Raw genomic sequence first — 21,077 nt, 5'->3', positions numbered from 1 at the left:
CACTTGACTCATAATCTAAAGATTGTGGATTTGAATCCCCCCTTCACACCAAACATGCTTGACCTTTCAGTCATGGGGGCATTATAATGTTACAGTCAATCCCACTGTTTGAAAATGAGCAGCCCAAGAGTTGGTAGTGGGTGGTGACGACTAGCTGCCTTCCCTCTAGTCTTACACTGCTAAATTAGGGATGGATAGTGCTGATAGCTCTCATTTAGCTTTGCACAAAATTTAAGAACCAAACCTATCCTCCACTCATTATACAATTACTAGGGAGTCAGATGTCAATTTGGAACCCTCATCCTACTGCTACACAGGTGGTAGTACCCTGTGGCTGGGGTTTGAATTTTGAATGAAATAATCAACATAAGTTCTCATGTATGTTCAAGGCTGCCTTTTTTTCTCCCTTGGTTGTGCTCCCTGCCCCCTGTGTTGTAGGTCACAGTGATGGTAAGGGGAATTATTCTGTTTTTATCATTTTAATATCCATTGCAGAACATTATCCAATAATGTTATTGTTTATTGGATGGTTCTGGTCAGTTTTGCTTTTGGGAGGATAGATTTTGCTTTCATTGACATTCTTTTGATACCAGATTGAGATCTACCTCAAATAACACACATCATGCCCTGCAGTTGAAGTGGTTCTAAATTATCTTCAGTCTCTGAGGCTTGAGGTAAAGAATGTCTGATCTGCATCTTTCTCTTGCATAATGTCAGTTCTCAAAGGTATGGATTTTGGATACAGCTGGATTACTAAGTACAGTTTATTGCATCCTTGCCACTCTACACCATGATGCTCATCCTTTGTTTACCCACTTTTCTGCTTCATGGGATTGACTTGTATACATTTGAGTGTTTGGATACTTATCTTCCCCCTATTGTCTTTCATTTGGATGTACTCATATTACTATTTCTACTCTTTCTATTCACTCTTTATGGATGGGCCAAGAGCATACCTGGAGCCAAATACTGTATCAAAGCTACAATTTTCCCAGACTTAAAATGTATTTCCAATTGGTACTTCCCTCTTGCACACTTTCTCCCCAAACTCTTAAGATGCTTCCAATTTTTTTCCAGGCTTCAGAGTGATAGTTCAGTTAAGGTATAGAGAGTGAATCACGTGCATTATGTGGGCATGCTATAATTCTATTGGTGGAAAGGTGTTGCATTATGTTTTACACAAAAGACATGTTGGAATCGCTTGATTTCAATAGGGGTTGACAGAAGGATTGCAGCATTTGTAAAGAAAAAAGTTTTTGCATGCCAAGGACAACAATGAATGAGAATAGCTTAATTTTGTGAAAGAAGATAAGTACCTGTTGGAAATACATTTTCAGTATGGGAAAATTATAACTTTAAATTATTTGGTTACAACAGTTTGGCAAAGAGTCAATGAGAGGTTACAGAAAGATTATCTTATGCCCAGAGTTAAGTATCCAGGAAGTTCTGTAATGGTTTGGAGTACAATATCTGTAAATGATGGAACCTTGAATCAGCATAAATACTACATTTTATTATTCCATCATGCCATACCATTTTTAAAGACTGATTGGCAGAATTTCATATTTCAAGAAGGCAATAACTTGAAGTATATCTCCAAGAAATGCCAAGATTTTTTGCAAAGGAAGTCTCAATATCTTTAGTGATGTTCCTCATCTAATTTTATTATTATTTTTTGTACTCTTGAAATATGCATACACCAAATCTTTGTTCCTTTCCCAATTTCAGGGCAAATTGTTGGGTACATCTATATTGAGGCACTTGACAGCACATCTTGTAATTAATTCTTTTTGGACCTATCCATAATAGCTACTTCTTGAACAACTGGTGTGCTATTGTGATTCTGTATATACCTGCTACATTTTTAACAGCTAAGATATTTTACTACTTTGCATCAACATTAAGTTGAATCAGATTTCATTTTAATCTTTACAACAAGAAGCAATTGGAGATTCTAACTTGTTGTCTTGGCAGTTCCTAACAGGTTTTACAAACAGTTTAGGAATGGTGAATGTTCTGTTGGTAACATACTACAGCAATGTCATGACCATAATTTGAATTAGTATCAAACAGTCATTGAACTCCACTGACAAAAAAAAAAAACAACAAAAAACAACAACAAACAAACAAAAGGAAAACAGCCACAACATTTTGGTCCAATTGTAGCTTGGCATATGCCTCTTGATCCTTTATAAAATAATGTTTGTTTTTGTAGATTTTCAGAAAGATAACAACAAAAACAAATACAATAGACAAAGCTAAATGGCAGTTACAACTCCTGCAAAGCACCCTGCTATTTCTGATCCCCTCAGTGTGGATTCCTGTATGTGGTGAGGGGACCTCCCAGGGAAGGTTCTGTTCTTTCAGTTTACCTCCTCTGGGATCTTAACATCCACCCATGTTTGGTGTGCATGGCAACCCATGAAGGGGAGGAGAGGATCCTGTTGGTTGAGGGGTCCAACCCTAACACACCACTTTGGCCATGAATTTCTGTAGATGGGTGGCCTTAGGATGGCCCCCATTGGGTCAATTGGCCGGTCCACTTGGGCTAGGGTCAACAACATATCAGTGTTGTAGACATTGTATCTGATGCTGGTGTTTCGATATGGTGCTCATGAAACCCTGGCATTGCTGCAGTGCCCTTGTTTGACATTGTAGTGCATCCCCTCATAGAGCTCCATGGTGGGTGTGGTCAGTGGGAACCGAAATTTCCGTTTCTTTATTACGGATACTCCAATTTAAATCTTAATAAAATAGTGAAAAAACAGTCTATAAGTAAATGACCACATCTTGAAGTTTCTGAGCAGCAATCCTCAACATCTGTAACACCTGTTGTACCTCATTTTCTCATATTGCACTCACTTTCACACAAATTTAGGGCAAATGTCTCCCTTTTTCATTCAGAAGGGACTATAGGGACTTCCTGCTCTCCAAAGTCAGTAAAGAAGCTTTGATCTGGTGACATATTGGTGAAAACATCCACATCTCAACACAGTGAACTCCTCTTGCATTCAAAGGCAATTGGGGATATACCTATTGAGGTTACATCTCATGCTACTTTGAATTCATCAGAAGGAGTTATTGTTGAGAGGGTTTTGAAGAACATCCCAGAATCAGAGATTCTTGCTGGTTTCTTCACACAAGGAGTTTCTGCAGTGAGGTGTATATCTACTCACAAAGATGGAATTATGATGCCAAGCAATGTCCTCACTATGTCAATGTCACTACATCCATCTGCCACCATCAAGTCAGGTTATCTTAATTGCAGAGTACGGCCATCCATTCCAAACCCTCTCCAATGTTTCCAGTGTCAGCTGTTCAGTTACTTGAAGACGTCATATCATGGTTCCTTGATGTGTGCTCATTGTGGTGGCAAGGACCTACGAGTGTGAAATAGACCCTCATTGCATCAATTGCAATAGCTCTCACCCGTCTCACTTGTGTTCTTGCCCTAAATGGTTGGAAGAAAAAGAGGTGCAGCATTTGAAAATGATTCATAGCATTACTTAATCCTGAGGCTTATCTCAGATGTATGCTGCTGCACTTTGTTCCACAACTACTTTGGGAGTGCAGGCAGATCTTTTTGTGCCTCCAAAAGAATTGTTCTCCAAACAAATGAAAAGTCTTTTGGCCTCCATGGTTAAAACAGTTGATCAATCAACTTCATCACACATCTCTGTCCCTTGTGTACATTCCAACAAACCCCAAGATCCACATCTTTTGGTTCCAGGTTCAGACATTTTCTCGGATACATCTTCTTCTCCTACTCCAAGATGCAAAACAATTATTCATTCATGTCCTCAATCACTGGAATCCTCTAACAGCAAAGACCTGCCCAATCGCCCTAGGGCAGGATCCATGTAGGTTGATATGCCTCCCTCGAATAAGGACAGTAAGGAAAAAAGACGTGGTCGTAAGCAGAAGGGTTCTCCACCAGATTTGCCTACATGTAAATAAAAATGGCCACCTTGATGTAATGGAACTGTCGAGACTTACATTCTAATCTGGATGACATCAAAACACTGATTGCTTCCTACCATCTTGTATGTCTTTCCTTACAATAAACATTTCTGAAACCTGCTGATACAGTCACCTTTCAGTGGTTTTCTTTGAACAGAAATGAAAGGTGTGTGAAATTGTAACCTGTGATTACTTTAAACAGATAACAGTTTTCTCATATTCGTATTACAATCACAACTGTCCAAAGGTATTTATTTTTAATTCAACTTTTGTCTGAAGTTTATCAATATCCCCTCAGCAATTTGGGAATTTTGCTGACTTCTATTTTACTCAGATTGTTTTCTTCCATTTTTTCTTTGATTTCCTGATTGATGAGTTGTTGAGATGAATTGGTAGAGACATGTTGTTAGATAGGATTTGCTGATCATCTTCTACCTTTGTGGAGTTACGGAAGGTCCTTTTCTCTGTTCCATGTTATTTGCTGAAATTCCAGAGATTTTAGAATCCCAACTTCATACCACCTGTTTACATTATTCTTTATCATCCTTAGTTTCTCATCTTTCTGGCTCTGACTTAGGAATATTGGCCTGCAGTGTTTCCTGACCCCATCCTTCAGTTCTCAGGTCAATTTGTTCCAAGACTAGAGTTTACCTGTAATCACAGGAATCTATGGCTCGAGCAAATCAATGCCAATAGATATAGATGATATAGTTTTGGACTTTTCCTTTTGGTCCTGCATCAGCACCTTAAGTCTTTTGCAGAGTTGTCTGAGTGTTTTCTCATCACCTGCATTTCTTAGGCCTGTGTACACATTGGTGTAAGAACAACTGGCTCTGTACTATCAGTTATTGGGACGACACTCTCAGATTCTCCTTTCAGAAACCACAAAAGTGGGCTTACTTAGCAGATTGAAAAAATCTATTTTGTTGTGAATGCAGTATTTCTTTAATTTGAGTGTGCTTTTCAATACTACCTTCAGTTGCATTCAACCAACCTCTGTCAGGCTTCATACCAGAGAAAGAGCCATCAGATATTTTACTTCTGTTTCCTTCTTCTCCTGCATGAATGATTCTTTCTCTTTTTGAGATGCAGTCATCTCTTGAGCTTCTCATTCCTTTGGGATAAGCACATGTGAGGCCTCTTCACTGGTGACTATGCAACCAGTATATCATGCATTCCAGTTCTTTAGATCATCATGTCTTATTACTTGGGAGCATTACTGTCGATTGTGAGTGGTGGTTGGATCAGAGCAACATTGGGGTACTCGCCCATTCCACCACGTTGTCCCGAGATCCATGTGTCATAGACGCATCTATTTAGGGATGGGGAGCTTATATTCAAGGTCGGGAGTTTCATGGTACTTTGACAGAAAATGAGTATACCTTCCATATCAACATTCTCAAACTTCTTGCAGTACATTTGAAGAGAAAAATTGTCATGAAACATTCTGACAATTCCATGGTTGTCTTGGACCTTTGCCTGATGTAAGGGTTAACTTCTAAGGTTTCTATATACTATACTAAATCTCTCTGTAGGCCAGCCACAATTGTTTATCAATAGAAATGGAATATTTATCACCAATGATGTATTAAAAGGAAATTAAACCTTCATCAAAAAATATGTCATATCCTGTTTTTTAACCTGGATATTTTAGAAATTAAAATGCTTCATTTACATAGCTTTATATAAGACATCCCTGTTTTTAAGTATTCTAAATATCGGAAGGTTTTTGAATCCCCAGTTCTGTCAGGTCTACTAAAATCCTTTTGTATTCTTTGGACCAAACAACATTCAGTTACCAAGTTCAGATTTTACAGTTGTTTCATGTGTTTTGGCTGATCCTCATTTTGAGCCCTTAGCTTCACGTTCTTTGTTTCACTTCTCTCTCAAATTATATTCTTATTGTTGGCTTGTGGATGTTGTCGGCTGGAGTTGTTTTGCAATCCATGTGTGTAGGATGCTCTATCATTCCACATTTTTCATGCTTTACCTTGATAGGTATTTTCTTCCCATGACTGGCAGCCAAGGAAGGGGAAAGATCCTTCTCACTAATCTATTTGCCAGCCATTTCTCACTTTTATGACTGCTCCAATCCCAGTAATTTGTTATGTTCTGTTGGGGTCCTTAAGTGTTATATTGCTTGATACTAACTGGTTTGAAAGTACCAGAAACTGATTGTGTATTCATTGGGATGTTTCTGTTTCCCATGACTTGCCTCCCATAAAGCTCACAAAGTGGTTTTCTAAATTGATTCACATGGCCTATAATGGATTATCATTACAGGAGTGGAAACTTTTGCATGTCACATCTCCCCAGATTTGTCATATCTCTATTTCCTTAGCCATCTGGTTGAATTGCCCTCTGGAAAACATTGTGTGGGCTGGTATGTGGACTGCACCCAACACTTTCTTATCTCATTACTTACATTATATTATCTGGCAGTATCCTCTTCTGAGGCTTTTTGACCACCTCTTATAGTTATTTTGACCACATCTGTTAAACTTTAATGAGAGGTGGGTATTTCTTCAGTGATACACTCTTTTATATTCAGGATCCCTTTACTTTTATTGGATCCTATGCTGTTGATTTTTCTTCTCAATTTCACCCTAGCAACCACTTTCATTATAATTAATACAGTTTGCAACATGTTCTGTTGAAATGGGTTGTTTCTAGGCACCTACTAGATGGTATTACTTTACTATGGACCACCAATCATTGACTAGTTACAAGTAAAGCTGAAGGGGGGATCCTGACAATCTTCAGGTTAAATAAATCATGATGAGTTTGCTTTTCAAAATTTAGGGAACTTGGTTTACTTATTTAGCAGTTTCTAGAACACTGTTATGCAGAACTTCCCAACAGGTTTTACTCTGCCAGACTCTTCTAGTGAAGCGTGGGAGTCCTTACCACCCCTAGTTTCCCAGATATCAGTGGGAGTAGCACTTGCCTCTGTGGGAGCCTACTTGTAATTCCAGTTCAGATTTGACACAAAGTTATTTGGTTGGGGAGTGCATGACTATTCTCTTTTATCAGTATTGGTTTTGTATATTGGTCATGGAAGGTGGTCCACTGACTCCTTATATTTCTGAACACAAAGTGGTCTTATCCTAGGTCCTTGGTTGAGCACAAGTTCTATGTTCTTTCCATAATTCCTGAGAAAAGCAGAATATTTCTTGTCCACATGGTTTGAGAATGAGGATGTATATTCATAATTCCAGACCAGATGAGTTCTCTATACCTTGGGTTGAGTATGGCATACACAATCCTGTTGTTCTGAGCTTGGGGTGTTGCCTTTTAGACTTATTCAGGTGGAGGAGAAAGATTGACTACTTAGATGTTGCTTAATTTTTCATTGTGATTCTGATGGTGTGATATATATCACTGTATGGCTAGAGGTTGGGATGCAATCAAAGTGTATTTATATAACATTATGGTTCAGTAGCCTTAGCAGTCAGTGTGGAATATAGGTATGTAATGGATTTACTGTTAGACATTTATTTTTATATCTGCATTTGTTTCAGTTTGATGCATGTAGCATCTATTGTTGGATGTGTATTGCTCAAGTCTTGCTTGTTCTCTAAATCTAGAAGATTCTCGAGAGTGAGAATCAACAGTATAGGTTTTACGAAAACACTAGCATATCTTCAAACATTGATGAACTTTTGGAATTTTGCTCAGTGAGTATATAAAAGCAAGCCATCACAAGATGCCAAGTGACAATAATAGAAAATTCTTTTTTGGTTGCTACAGTCAGTATACTGTAAGTTTCAGAAGCTATAATTGTGATAAATGCATGATAATCAAAAAACTACAGTTATTTGACCAGGAATGTTTATGGGTTTTTAACATTACAAATTATTTAACTTTAGTGAATTAACTTTGGATGTTAGTATTTCTACTAGGACATTAAATATCTTTCTTGATAAAAAGTCAGCTTATAAGTGGTGTGAGGCCAACCAAAAAAAAGACAGCTAGCTTGCTTAAGTGAGTTGTAATGATATCAACTCAAAATTTGTTTGCTTGTTATGAACCTGGACCACTCATAAAATATTCAGTTCTAGACCAGATAGAAGACTCAGTATAGCTTGTAAATTTGTAAAACTCTTGTATATAAACAAGTTGTTTGTACATTCAAATATATGTGTTAAGAAAAAAAAGTTACTGCATCAATCTTGTTGACAAACATCATAAATTTGATACATATCAACAATTAATTAACTTCTAAAATTAAAATTTCCAGTTATTTGAAATAATAATATGTAATGTACATAATGTAGTAAATTGGAAACTCGTCCAAGATAAATTATAATACGTTACAGGTATGAAGATCCTTAAATTCCAACCCCAAGTTGTGCAACCTCCACTGTCTGGTTGGGGCTGGCCTATACTGATAGTTACTTATATTTTCTTCCACCTATTATATGGGAACTAAGTTCCAGGTGGAGAGCATACATGTTCTTGATGTATTATGGTTTCCTGCTCTTCTAACATTTTACAGATGCTTTCTGTATGGATTATGTCTGAACCTCAGAATCTGTTGGATGAAAAGTGTCTCTGAGAGTATTATAAATGAAAGGATTTAGTTGAAATTTAGAAAGATGTTCATATTACTGAGGGACTTGTATTACAAACATTTAGAGTAAAGTTTTAAAGACTTTTGTATTGACAAAACATGCATTTCCAACTTGGTCTATGCCCGGTATGGCCAGGTGGGTTAAGGCATTCAACTCATAATCTGAGTGTCATGGGTTCAAATCCCCGTCACATCAAATATGCTCGCCCTTTCAGCCGTGGGGGTGTTGTGATGGTCAATCCCACTATTTGTTGGTAAGTGAAGCCCAAGAGTTGGCGATGGGTGGTGATGGCCAGCTGCCTTCCCTGTAGTCTTACACTACTAGATTAGGGACAGCTAGTGCAGATAGCCCTCGTGCAGCTTTGTGCAAAATTCAAAAACAAACAAACTAACCAATTTGGTCTTTATACACCATTTACCTAGATGAACTTATTTGGTCTCTGTGTTTAATTACCTTTATTATGCAATTATACTCACACCAAGGAAACTTTCAGCAGGTTTATACAACTGACAGATTCTATTGTATGGTATTTTGACTCAACAATAACATACTTTATGTGAAAGTTTTGTAAACCATTTTTTCGTTTTTATTTTAGTCAAATTGTATGAGTGTACAAACCTACTATCATGTTATGTCTATTTTAGAATTAATTGTTCTCTCACTATTTTGAGAAAATATTTTGAAATACTCTAAGTCTTGCAGTAATCTATATTGAATCCATTTTACATCAAGTATGTGTGAACAAAAGTGTGGACTGATAATTCAACAGATGTATATTGGTATGCACATTCATCCTTTGCTATGGTGTTTTATCCATGATAATTGTTAAATTCACCTGTCCTACCTAAATCAGTTCAACCTTTCCAGATTTCAGCTGATATTAGACAAAGGATAAAATTAATTTAAAACCAGTTTGTTCAATGAGATTAATTCAGTTATTTTTTATTCATCTTACTTAAAGTTACTGTTGCCACACTAACTTATCAATATATTTTATTATTCTAAAAGCTGTATTTGGGATTAAATTCTATTGTGAACTATAAATTGTTATTTATCATACATTTTTGACAAATGTTTACCTTCTGTTGTTAGCTGCAGGAATTTGATCTGGCATTTGCCATACATATATACTGTCTCTTGTCTGTGTTGTAGTTTCTTGTACTACTTTCCTTATGTGTGTGTCAGATGATATTTTCGTCTAGATGGTTACAGTAATGAAATAATTAGGTGCTGGTGAAGCTAAATGTAAAGTAAAAAAGAAAAGTAAATCTATTTAATTTTTTTTTCCAGATTGGTTCTTCAAATTCTATTTTGCCTGTAATTTTGATATTTTTACTTGTACATACAAGTGCACAAATGGATTTTCTCATCTTGTGTAAGACAAAAAACAACAACAGTAGTTTAGCTCTTAATTTTGTCCAGTTGCTTTAGTGCATTGATCAGTAATTACATTTAGATATATGCTTTTAATAATGTTTTGTGTAATGTTAAACTATAGGTACCACTGTGTGTTTTTTTTAAATAAACTTTTATTGTGTATATTTCTTGATGACAAGAAATTCACTTGAAATAAAAATGTATCTTAGAACAGCTGGTATTGGTATTAACACTTTTATTGATAAGGAGAGAACAACTAAAATTAAACCAATATAAAGGAACACCTTTATACCTATACTAATTAGTACCCTAATGCCCCCTACAATCCCATACCCATTTATACTCTCGTCCATAAGACATGTCCGTTAATGGTCACATTGAAACTCTTTCTTAACCTAAAGATGGCCTAGGAAGGTTGAAACATTGTTCTCTCCTTATCAATAAAAGTGTTTATACCCATACCAGGTGTTTTGAGATACATTGTGGATATTTGTTTCACTCAGTGTATTCTTTGTGCAATCCTGTACTAAGGAGTTGAAATATAACTAATACTGTTGATATCTTTCAGAATCTATGAAGTCGATGGAGTAACTTTTTGTGAACTGCTCAAACAGTGCTATTGACAAATTTCATTTAAAATGCCTAAAAGAGGTAGTCGAGATGTGGAAGGAACAATTATAAAAAAGAAAGGTAAGACTTTATTCATTTTTATTCTTTTTTTAAAAATAATAGTAATATTTTAAATTTTGCTCAGTGTGCATCCTCGAAAGATAAGCTGACTGAATTAAAGTTTAAAATTTATTATTAAAGAAGTTGGGCTTTTGTGCAGTATTAAAATTGTGGTAGTTTATATTTATTAAGTACCTAAAATTACAATAAAAAATAGCAGCAATTTGCTTAATGTTATTTGCTAGTTTCAACTAAATGTTTGTGAAAGACAGTGTGCTTTTATACTTAATATGAAAAAAGGAGTAGAATTGTTTATTAAGTTTCCACTCATTGGTTTTAAAATACACTACTAGTTTTGTTGCTTATTCTTTAACATGCAAGTAGAATGTTTCAGACCAAAAGACATTGAAAATAAATATAAAAGTTTTATAATTTTAAACTTAATTTTGATTAATATGTGGGATGCTTTGTTTGATCAGAAACAGTTAAACTTTTTTCAACTTTTCTACATTCATTTATTTTTATTATCAAAGTTGTCATTTTCAGTGATAATCATTTACACTGGTCTGCTCTTTCCTTTTTATTCAGCAAGATACTAATAAATTAGAGGAAAATTGTTACAAATAGTTGTCATTCTTTGATAGATTGTTTAGGCAGAGCATTCATGATGAAACTTTGTAGAATGGACAGCAACTGCCTGTTGTGGAAACACAAGTGTAGAGGACGTTGTTTCAAAGGTCTTCCACCTTTTGTCTTCAGGTCAGTGTGTATGTATGGTATTGTTGGTATTTCATAGTGTCCTGATGGATTGTGGAGAGTGTGTTATGATTGGTTGGATTATTACTGTTTCTGATTGGAGGAAAGATTTTCTGTAAATTCAACCAATGGTAGCCACAGGTTACTCACCTCTAATCCAGAATCTCTGTTTAATGTAGGTTTAATGGTGTTAATATAAAGTGACTCTTTGAGTTTTCTTGTCTTCCAGAATTTGCCTGTGTCTATGATTCTAGTTTTCTCTCACTGTATTCTTTGTCCTGTTGACGTGGCATGCTCTGCAATGGCTGGATTTTGTGTTTTCATGAGTCTTGTACTATCTTTGTGTTCTTTTATTCTTGTTGTGGGTTTTCTTTATGTTTCTCCAATGTATGTAGTGTTGCAGGAACACACAGTTTCATAGATGGCATTTTTGAGATTCTCTTTGGTAGGTTGCTATTTGTTTTTTACCAGAATGGACCTCAAGGTATTGTAGAATGTCCACTGGACTTCTGTGTGGAATTTCTTGGCTTTGTGTTTGAGTTTTTCAGTGACATTTTGCAGGTATGGTAGGTAAATGGTGGTAGTGGTGATGACTTTGTGATCTTTTCTTTCTGTCATGGTCTTCTTCAAGGAGTTTTTGATGAAAAAGGAGGTGTAACCATTCTGTTTAAACCTTTCTATGATCTGTTGGCATTCTGCTTCAATGGATGTCTTATAGCAAATGTTTTCTGCTCTCTTGTTCTTGGATGATAGGACTGGAAGTGTAGGCATCTGTTTGTGTGGGTGGGTTTTCTGTATACAGTTGTGGTGAATTGTCTTGCTTGTTTGCTAATGAGTATTTCAAGAAGTGGTAGACTGTTTTGTTCCTCTATTTCCATAGTGAAGTGTATTCTTTTGCCTATGGAATTGAGATGTTCTAAGAAGGCTGGTAAATTTTCATGACCGTGGGGCCAAATAACGAATGTATGGTTGACATAATATCTGTAGAAACTTGTTTTTATAGGTCTTTCTTTAAAGTCTTCCATGAAAATGTCTGCTAGGATTGGAGAGAGTGGTGATCCCATGACTAGATTATCTGCTTGTTCCTAGAATTCCTCATTGTATTGGAAATAGGTTGATTGTAGGCAAATAGCTGTTAGTTCTTTTATGGGATCTATTTTCATATGTGTTCTTTGTGGTAGAGAGTTGTCTGGTGATGTGAAGGGTTTCTGAGGTTGGAACATTTGTAAATAGGTCTGTGACATCAAAACAGACCAGAATATCCTGGGATTTGATGTGTAGCTTTCTGAGTTGTCCTGTGAAATCTGTCAAGTTTTCAATGTGGTGTTCAGTGTTTCCTCATAGTAAAGATAAGATAGGTACTTGGAAGGTGGCCAGTTGATGGCAAGGTGTGTTTTGAGCACTGACAATAAGCCTTAAAGGTATATTAGGTTTGTGTACCTTAGGTAGTCCACAGAACTGAGAGAATCTCAAAAATGGCATCTATGAAATTCTTTGTTCTTGCAATGTAATATACATTGGAGAAACATAAAGAAAATTCATGACAAAAATGAAAGAACACAAAGATAGTACAAGACTCATGAAAATGCAAAACCCAGCCATTGCAGAGCACGCCACATCAACAGGACACAGAACAAACTGGGAGAAAACTAGAATCATTGCCACAGACATATTCTGGAAGACAAGAAAAATCAACGAATCATTTTATATTAACACTATTAAATCTACATTAAACAGATTCTGGATTAGAGGTGAGTAACTTGTGTCTACCATTAGTTGAATCTACAGAAAATCTTGCCTCCAATCAGAAAGTGATAATTCAACCATTCATAACACTCTCCACAATCCATCAGAACACTCTAAAAGACTGACAACACCTTATATGCACATGCATGCACACACTGTCCCATGTTTAAACAGGGCTTGATTTTAAGGAAATGTCCAGATTATCTGGAAAGCTTTATTGGTTGTGTTAAAGAGCAAATAAACGTAGACCCTCAAAAAAAAAAAAACAAAGTTCAAATTTTTGAGTGCATAGTTAGGGAATTTACAAATAACTTCGGTTGAGAATTGGAGTCAATATTACATGTATAATTTGGGCATGGATAAGAGTACAATGGATTGTGATGCTCCTTTGTTCCAGGATGCTAGTTGACCATCAGACATCATGGGGTTCGAGTTGATCTTCCGAGGAAGTTTTAGTCATCTGTAACAACTGCTAAAATTGAGCCTTGGTTAATGAAACTGCAGTTGCTATTAACTAACAGCTTGTTTTTAGGATGAAAAATGTTTGCTTGAAACATCAAGAAAATAAACTGCACATATAGTTTGTTTGTTTTTAGAGTTATATATCTCAAAGTATAAACTTGTTTATTTTATCAGTTTCACATTTTAAGTACACAAAATCATAAATAAAAATGAACTACATCAGTCGTAGATTTTTAAATCCTGTTATGAAAATCTTGTTTATTTTATCAGTTTCACATTTTAAGTACACAAAATTGCAAATAAAAATGAACTACATCAGTAGTAGATTTTTAAATCCTGTTATGAAAATCTGTTCTTGGGTTTGTAATTCTGTGATTTTGATAGTTAGCTATGTTTAAGCAAGCAAGAAACAATTACATCTACTTTACATCAATTTTTCCTAAAGTTATTTTTAACATGTAGAATAGAATCTTTTTTTATGTAAGATTTACATTTTCCTAGTTTTGGTGCTCTGCATATCTGTACTTATCTTTCGATATTAACGAACTAGTGATGTAGATTTTTGATTGTCTTGATTAAGTATTGGTTGTGATGATCAGTATATATATGAGCACAACACGTTTTCACAAAATGTTTTACATTTTATCAATACTTAATTCTAAATCTTGAGTAATATATATTTAATCACATCTAAATAAATTGGGCAAATACTATTGCTTTTTACACTTCATTTGTTGCTGGGAAAATGCATAGTGCTTTCAAACAATAAATATTTACTTTTTTTCTATATATTTTTAGGTATACCTTCTAGGTAAGTATTGAGAGATGCTTATAAACATATTTTCTTTCTTTTTTACTTCAGGGCTGTTCAGCTAGTAGCTTATGGACCTCATTTAGCCACTGAAACACTGGGAGTATCACTTACTAAATATTTAAGGTTGTCAAAAAAAAACACACATATTTTGCAATTTAAAGTAGTATAGTGTTGCTTGTACATTCCCTGTACATCTTAAATTCTGTCATAAGATGTTATTCTCAGAACAATGGACGCGTATACATTCCAGCATTTGATTAGAATTTAGGATTTTAGATTATTAGTTAACGGTCTGCTACTGAAGTGGATTGCTAAGTTTCAGTATGCTCCTCACACATTCACACAAAAACACACAAAGATGTTTGAATTACAGCAAGCCTGTATTATGTGATCATCATCATTTATAAACCTTGTAATCTTCCAGATGTATACCGCTATAGTATGAAAATGTATGTGTGTGTATGTGCAGTTCAGAAGTGATACTTAATCTTCCATTTATTTGAATTTAGTTGAACTGAAGTTGCAATCTGTTAAATTTATGGTTTGATTACTGTCAGACACAAAGTAAAACTTATCAACTCTATGATTTAAGTCACAGAGCACTTGTACGAAAAGCATGAGATTGTAAAAGCATTACATATTTTAAGTGTGTGTAACCATTGAAAATAGTGCATTGTGGACTTGGTGGCACACCTGTATTTTAACCTGTCAAGTACTAGTTTCCCCAAGTAGGCCATATTTTGCAAATGAATCATTTTTATGCATATGTTGCCCTCGGTGTGGATTCCTGTACATGGTGAGGGGACCTCCAAGGGAAGGTTCTGTTCTTTTAGTTTACCTCCTCTGGGATCTAAACATCCACCCACGTGTTTGCCGTGCGAGGTGACCCATGAAGGGGTGCAGAGGATCCTGGTGGTTGAGGGGTCCAACCCTAACACACCACTTTGGCCTTGAATTCCTGTAGACGGGCAGCCTTTGGGTGGTCCCCCCTTGGGTCAATCGGCTGGTCCACTTGGGCTAGAGTCAACCAAGTGCCAGTGTTGAAAGATCTCAATGGGTGTTGTGGACATTGTGTCTGATGCTGGTTTTGGGTATAGTGCTCACGAAACCCTGGCGTTGCTGCAATGTCCTTACATGACATTGTAGTGCGTCCCCTAATAGGGCTCCATGGTGGGTGGGGTCAGTGGGTACCGAAATTTTCCTTTTTTCCTATGGATCCTCCAACAAAAAATTTTAAATAAAATAGTGAAAAAACAGTTAATAGGTAAATAACCACGTCTTGAAGACTGAACAGCAATTTTTAACATCTGCAACACACGTACTTCATTTTCTTATATTACATTCTCTTTCAGAAAAACCTTTAGGGCAAATCATCACGAGGAGTTATTGTTGAGAGGGAGTTGAAGAACCAGAGATTCTGGCAGGATCCATGGAGGTTGATAGACCTCCTCGAATAAGGACAGTAAGGAAAAAAAGACGTGGTCATAAACAGAAGGGTTCTCCAGTCACTTCCTACCACAGTGTTTGAAAGCGACCCATAACATTAGTTATCCTGAGGCTCGGAAATTGCTGTCTGCCACTCATTAAAAACTACAGTGGCCACCTTGATACAATGGAACTGTCGAGGTTTATGTTCTAATCTGGATGATATCAAAACACTGATTGCTTCCTACCATCCTGTATGTCTTTCCTTACAATAAACATTTCTAAAATCTGCTGATACAGTCACCATTTGACAGTTTTCTCTGTACAGAAATGACAGGCTGTGTGATGGACGAGTACATGGAGGGGTGGCACTATTGGTTGATCAACATGTGCCCACCCTGTCTTTGTCACTCAACACACCCTTGGAGGCCGTAGCCAATCGTGTTTCCTTGGGTCATACCATCACTGTTTGTTCTCTCTACCTGTCCCCTGGAGAGACATATGATCAGACTTTGATGCTGTTGTTGAACAGTTGCCATCTTCCATTCTAATCCTGGGGGACTTTAATGGACATCATCTCTTCTGGGAAGTGCTGTTATTGATAGGAGGGGTTGCTCTGTAGAGCGTATGCTCTCTGATCACAATCCTTCTCTTTTCAATACTGATTCTTCCACTTATTTTCACGCACCTAGTCAGTCCTTTACCGCTATTAATCTCTCTGTTTGCTCCCCTTCTATATTCTCCCACTTTTCATAAAGGATTGACAATAATCCACTTGACAGTGATCATTTTCCTATACTTTTGAGAGAGACTGGCTGTGGTCGATGCCACCCTACTCACGTGCTCCCGTGGAAGCTGGATCAGGCAGACTGGTTTACTTTCACTGCTCTTACGAATTTGATCCTGTCATTGTGAATCGGACATCAATAGACAACTGTGTGGCAGTGGTAACTGACTGTATTATACAAGCAGCTGCTCAGTGTATTCCTAAAACCTCAACACGTTTCCCACGATATCCTCATCAGTGGTGGAATCCTGCTTGCCACTTGGCACGGAAGGGTCAAAAACGGGCCTGGGATACTTTCTGTAGATATCCCACACTTTCGAACCGCATCGCTTTCCAACGGGCCCTTGCACATGCTAGGTGGGTAAGACGTCAAAGCCAGAAGGAATCTTGGATTAAGTTCACAATCAGCATATCTTCTACCACCAGTTCCAAGGTCATATGGGACAGGATTAAAAGGTCAGTGGGCACTACAATTCTGTCCCCCTCTCCATCGTACTCTCTGATGGCCAAGAGGTAGCTGATGTCTGGAGCATCGCCAATACTCTAGGTGAAAGCTTTTGCCGGGTGTCTAGCACTTATGCTTGTTCCTCCACCTTCTTGGTCATCAAGTCTCGGGCAGAGCGTTCACCTCTTTCCTTTCAAACTGACTGTTTGTTTGTCTATAATTGTCCCTTTACACTGGTGGAACCAAAAATGGCCCTTCATCAGTCTAGCAGTACATCTGTTGGACCTGATGATGTACACCATGACATGCTGCACTATCTCTCTCCTGCTTCTCTTGATATTCTTCTAATTGTTTTTAACTGGATCTGGCAGGAGAGTGTTTTTCCTGATGCCTGGTGCCAGGCTATTATCTTACCTTTCTCTAAACCTGGGAAAGATCCCAAGATTCCTTCACACTCCTGTCCAATTGCTTTGACGAGCTGTCTTAGTAAGACCTTAGATAGGATGGTTAATGCTCATTTTGTTTCGTTTCTCAAATCGAATAACCTCCTCTCGCCGACAACAGCATTCCACCACGGACCACTTTTCGACCACTAATTCAACTTGAAACATCAAACAGAGAAGCCTTTCTCAAACTAATGGACAGGAGATTCAAAGTTTGTGTAGGTTCGATACTTTCCTGTTTTTTTGTACAGGAACTTGGGGTCCCTCAGGGCTGTGTTTTGAGGGTAACACTTTTCAGTATAAAGATAAATGCCATCACTGAACAACTCCCTCTCACTGTTGCAAACGGGCTCTATGCTGACAACTTTCACATTTCGTGTCAGTCGTCGAACATGAGATATATTGAGCGGCAACTACAAACTGCCCTCAATCATGTACTGAAGTGGACTACGGCGAACGGCTTTAATTTTTCTCTCGTTGAAACCATTTGCATGCACTTTTGCCGTCAACGGGGTATCCACCCTGATCCTGAACTCCATATTAGTGAAGTTTCGCTGCCAGTGGTCCATGAGACCAAGTTCTTGGGGCTTATCTTTGACCGTAAGCTGACCTTTATACCTTTTATGAGTAATAAAATACACACAAAATTGAAAACATAACCCAATTCAAGAGAACCTTCAGAATTTCTTTTCATGATGTTAATATTGGAGTTCTTGTGATTATGCACATTAGTGAATTCTGGATTGAGCATAGCGAATTAACATACATTTGATCTGCCATGTCCATACAGATTAGTTAAGATTACATTTTGGAAACTTAAGATGTTATAGCATTTTTCAATAATAACTAGTTTAATGTGGAAGTAACCAACAAGACAGTGTTGGCACATTTCTATTTCATCAGTTAATTATAACTGTTCATCCTTGGAAATACTTTTAAGTATGGAAAAAAAAGTAAAAACAGTTTCCCAGGGGTTTTCCTCAAAATCTCCACTGTGTCCTCTTAATTTTTAACTGTAGCAGTGAACCGTCCACGGGTAGCATCAAATGGCCACCGACTTCCAGATCCCATCCCAGCTGGAGAAGTGCTGACAGATGTGATGAAGAGAAAGTGGAAGCTTGGTAGATCTGTTGGACTTGGTGGATTTGGTGAAATTTATTTGGGTAAGTCAAGCAATTAAATATTTGTACCAGTAACGTTAACTACACTGGTTGTAAAATGCTGTGATACATATGATGAATTTAGATATCCATCAATTAAATGTTACTACCAAATCAAACACTCAAATTAATTTCAATACCTATACAAATTTTAATATGTATCTATATATGTACATAAAATTCACTTGTGGATATGATTAAGAATTACTGGAAGACATGACAGAAAGTTGTGATGAACATCAAGTAATATTAAAAAGTTTAATTGGAACTGATTTGAGCAGAAAACAGATTCTTGGAAAGAAATTATAATTTCCAAGAAACTATAGATGAAAAGGAAAAGTTTATTTAGACAGTACTATAAGATAATTTTGTTTGAAAGAAAGAAAATTTATATTTTGGAGAAGCTAGGAAACAGAAGGACTAAGCAAATTATGTGCAAATGAAATTGTAGAAAAATCTTTTCAAATTTCACAAAAATGTAAAGAAGCTATTTTATGTGGAAAAAAGCAAATGAAGACAAGATTAGAAATAGAAGAATTGAAATTGAAGCTCTGGAAGTTAGAATGGAAAATCAAAAGATAAAGTTCACAGAAATTGACTCATAAATTTGGAATTTATTCAATGAAAGAATGGAAAATAGAGATTTTGGAGCACTGATAGAATATTGGAATGATGTATGTAGAACAGAAGAGAGAATAAGTGATGAAAAATGTGAGCAAAGGGAATGTGGTTAATAATAGAACAATTGAAGAAAGACAGAGAAAATCTAGAGAGGGGTAAGAAAATTGAAAGTAAAGAGGAAGATTGTCAGAGTATTGGTAATGAAGAAGAAAATATATTCTACAATACAAGAAAATGGAGAAGAAAAAACATACAACAAAATGCTAGATGGGATCTTAGAGGTGCAGATATAGGAGATAAATGTGTTCGAAGTCATAAAAAAATACATGGACAAAGAAGTGAAAGATTTAGACAGAAATTTCGACAAGATGGAATATACAAGACATTCAGGTAGAGAATAGAGATCATACAAAAGAAAATGAGATTTCCTAAACTTTTAGATTAAGAGGCTCAGAATTTTTTTAAAATTGTTTATTTGACAGAAACTAATTTGCAAGGAAACGAAATGCAATTATTAGCAAAAAGATTGACATTTACTACCACTAATCAAATCTAACTTGCAAAAGATATATATAAATTCAATAGGAAATTAGGATTGAAAGAATGTTTTAAAATCCTTAGTTAAAGGTAAACCAGATCTTGATCCTGTTTATTGAATAAACCTGGAATCACAGTTAATTTGTCAAAAAATTGAATTATATTCTGTTACTGGAAAAGAAGGAAAGGATAATTTAACTTCAAAGGAACAGAAGTCGCTCAGGAAACTTAAAACTTGTTTCAACAAAGTATGCATATCAATGATAATTATAACATTACGAGTTGAAATGTTGTTTAAGTTAAGTTTCCCATACTGTATTAATTTCCTGATCCTCAAAATCTAACTTTTTCTTGTATGCTGATTAGCTAAGGTTCTCAGTCATGAAACATTCTTGACATGCAGTGTAAAGTAAAAAAACAAACAAACAGTTATTTGGTTTTTTGTGTCTTATCCTCACTTTACACAGCTTACCTTGGAATAACATAGTAGCTTAATATATGCATTGGTGAAGCTTTTTCAGTGTGCAGGTTGTGTTTGATCTAATTAAATGTCATAATAGTTGAAAAGATGCACTTACATGAAGTATCAACTCTAGAAAAAGAAATTAACCATATTCCTTATTGAAAGTGGTAAGTTGTGTGTTTTTTGTGTATTTCAAATTGGTGCTTTAAAAATCAATTTTTCGTGTTTCCTTTAAATAATTGTCATTGACACATAGCAGCCTTTGTGTACATGTGTGTAATCTAAATTATGAAAATAATAATGTAGGATGTAACATGGTTTAAGTGTATTAGCATTAATTTATAAAAGTTCTTTGATAATTATACAAGTCTAGGCCTATAAATAAAAAGTTTTGTAAATAATTTTCTTAATTTTGTGGGTGTAAATTACTGAGTTTCAAATAATTGGTTTTCATATTAGAATTCCTTATTAAACTTTTTTTTCTTTAATTGCTTAAAGGTTTTAAAACATTACATTGGAATTAATTGAGAAGCAAAAACCATATTTTTTTGCTTAATTTGTTTTTTTTTCTACTCATGATTCCATTTGAGCAGCTACACTTACTCTCACGTAATATTCATATTTTTTCTCAAATATTACATGTAAACTTGTTCGCCTATTTTATCAATAGGATCATAACTCAAAATATTCATCATTAACATAAGATCAAATAGTTAACAGAATGGCTGTTTCCAACAAAATACTAAATTGTTTTGAAATGGCAGCATCTTTAGTTGTATGCCAACCATAAATACAAAAATTCATTATCAAAGTTATTTTAATACTCAATCTTAGTTGG

General features: G+C 35.9%; 1 protein-coding gene across 5 annotated transcripts in view; it reads left to right on the top strand.

Moving 5' to 3' along the window:
- The window catches only part of LOC143249443 (serine/threonine-protein kinase VRK1-like), a 93,815-nt gene that overhangs the window by 20,751 nt on the left and 51,987 nt on the right, over nucleotides 1-21,077 (top strand). For all 5 annotated transcript variants that reach the window (XM_076499291.1, XM_076499293.1, XM_076499292.1 and 2 more), the window contains exons 2-3: nucleotides 10,480-10,601; nucleotides 18,478-18,621. In XM_076499291.1, the coding sequence (XP_076355406.1) occupies nucleotides 10,550-10,601; nucleotides 18,478-18,621 (196 nt within the window). In that variant the 5' untranslated portion in view covers nucleotides 10,480-10,549. The remainder of the gene's footprint in view (nucleotides 1-10,479; nucleotides 10,602-18,477; nucleotides 18,622-21,077) is intronic.

Source organism: Tachypleus tridentatus, chromosome 4 (assembly GCF_004210375.1).
Source record: "Tachypleus tridentatus isolate NWPU-2018 chromosome 4, ASM421037v1, whole genome shotgun sequence".
Lineage (NCBI taxonomy): Eukaryota > Metazoa > Arthropoda > Merostomata > Xiphosura > Limulidae > Tachypleus > Tachypleus tridentatus.
Note: the sequence above shows the minus strand (reverse complement) of the source record. Positions and strands in the feature narration are given on the sequence as shown.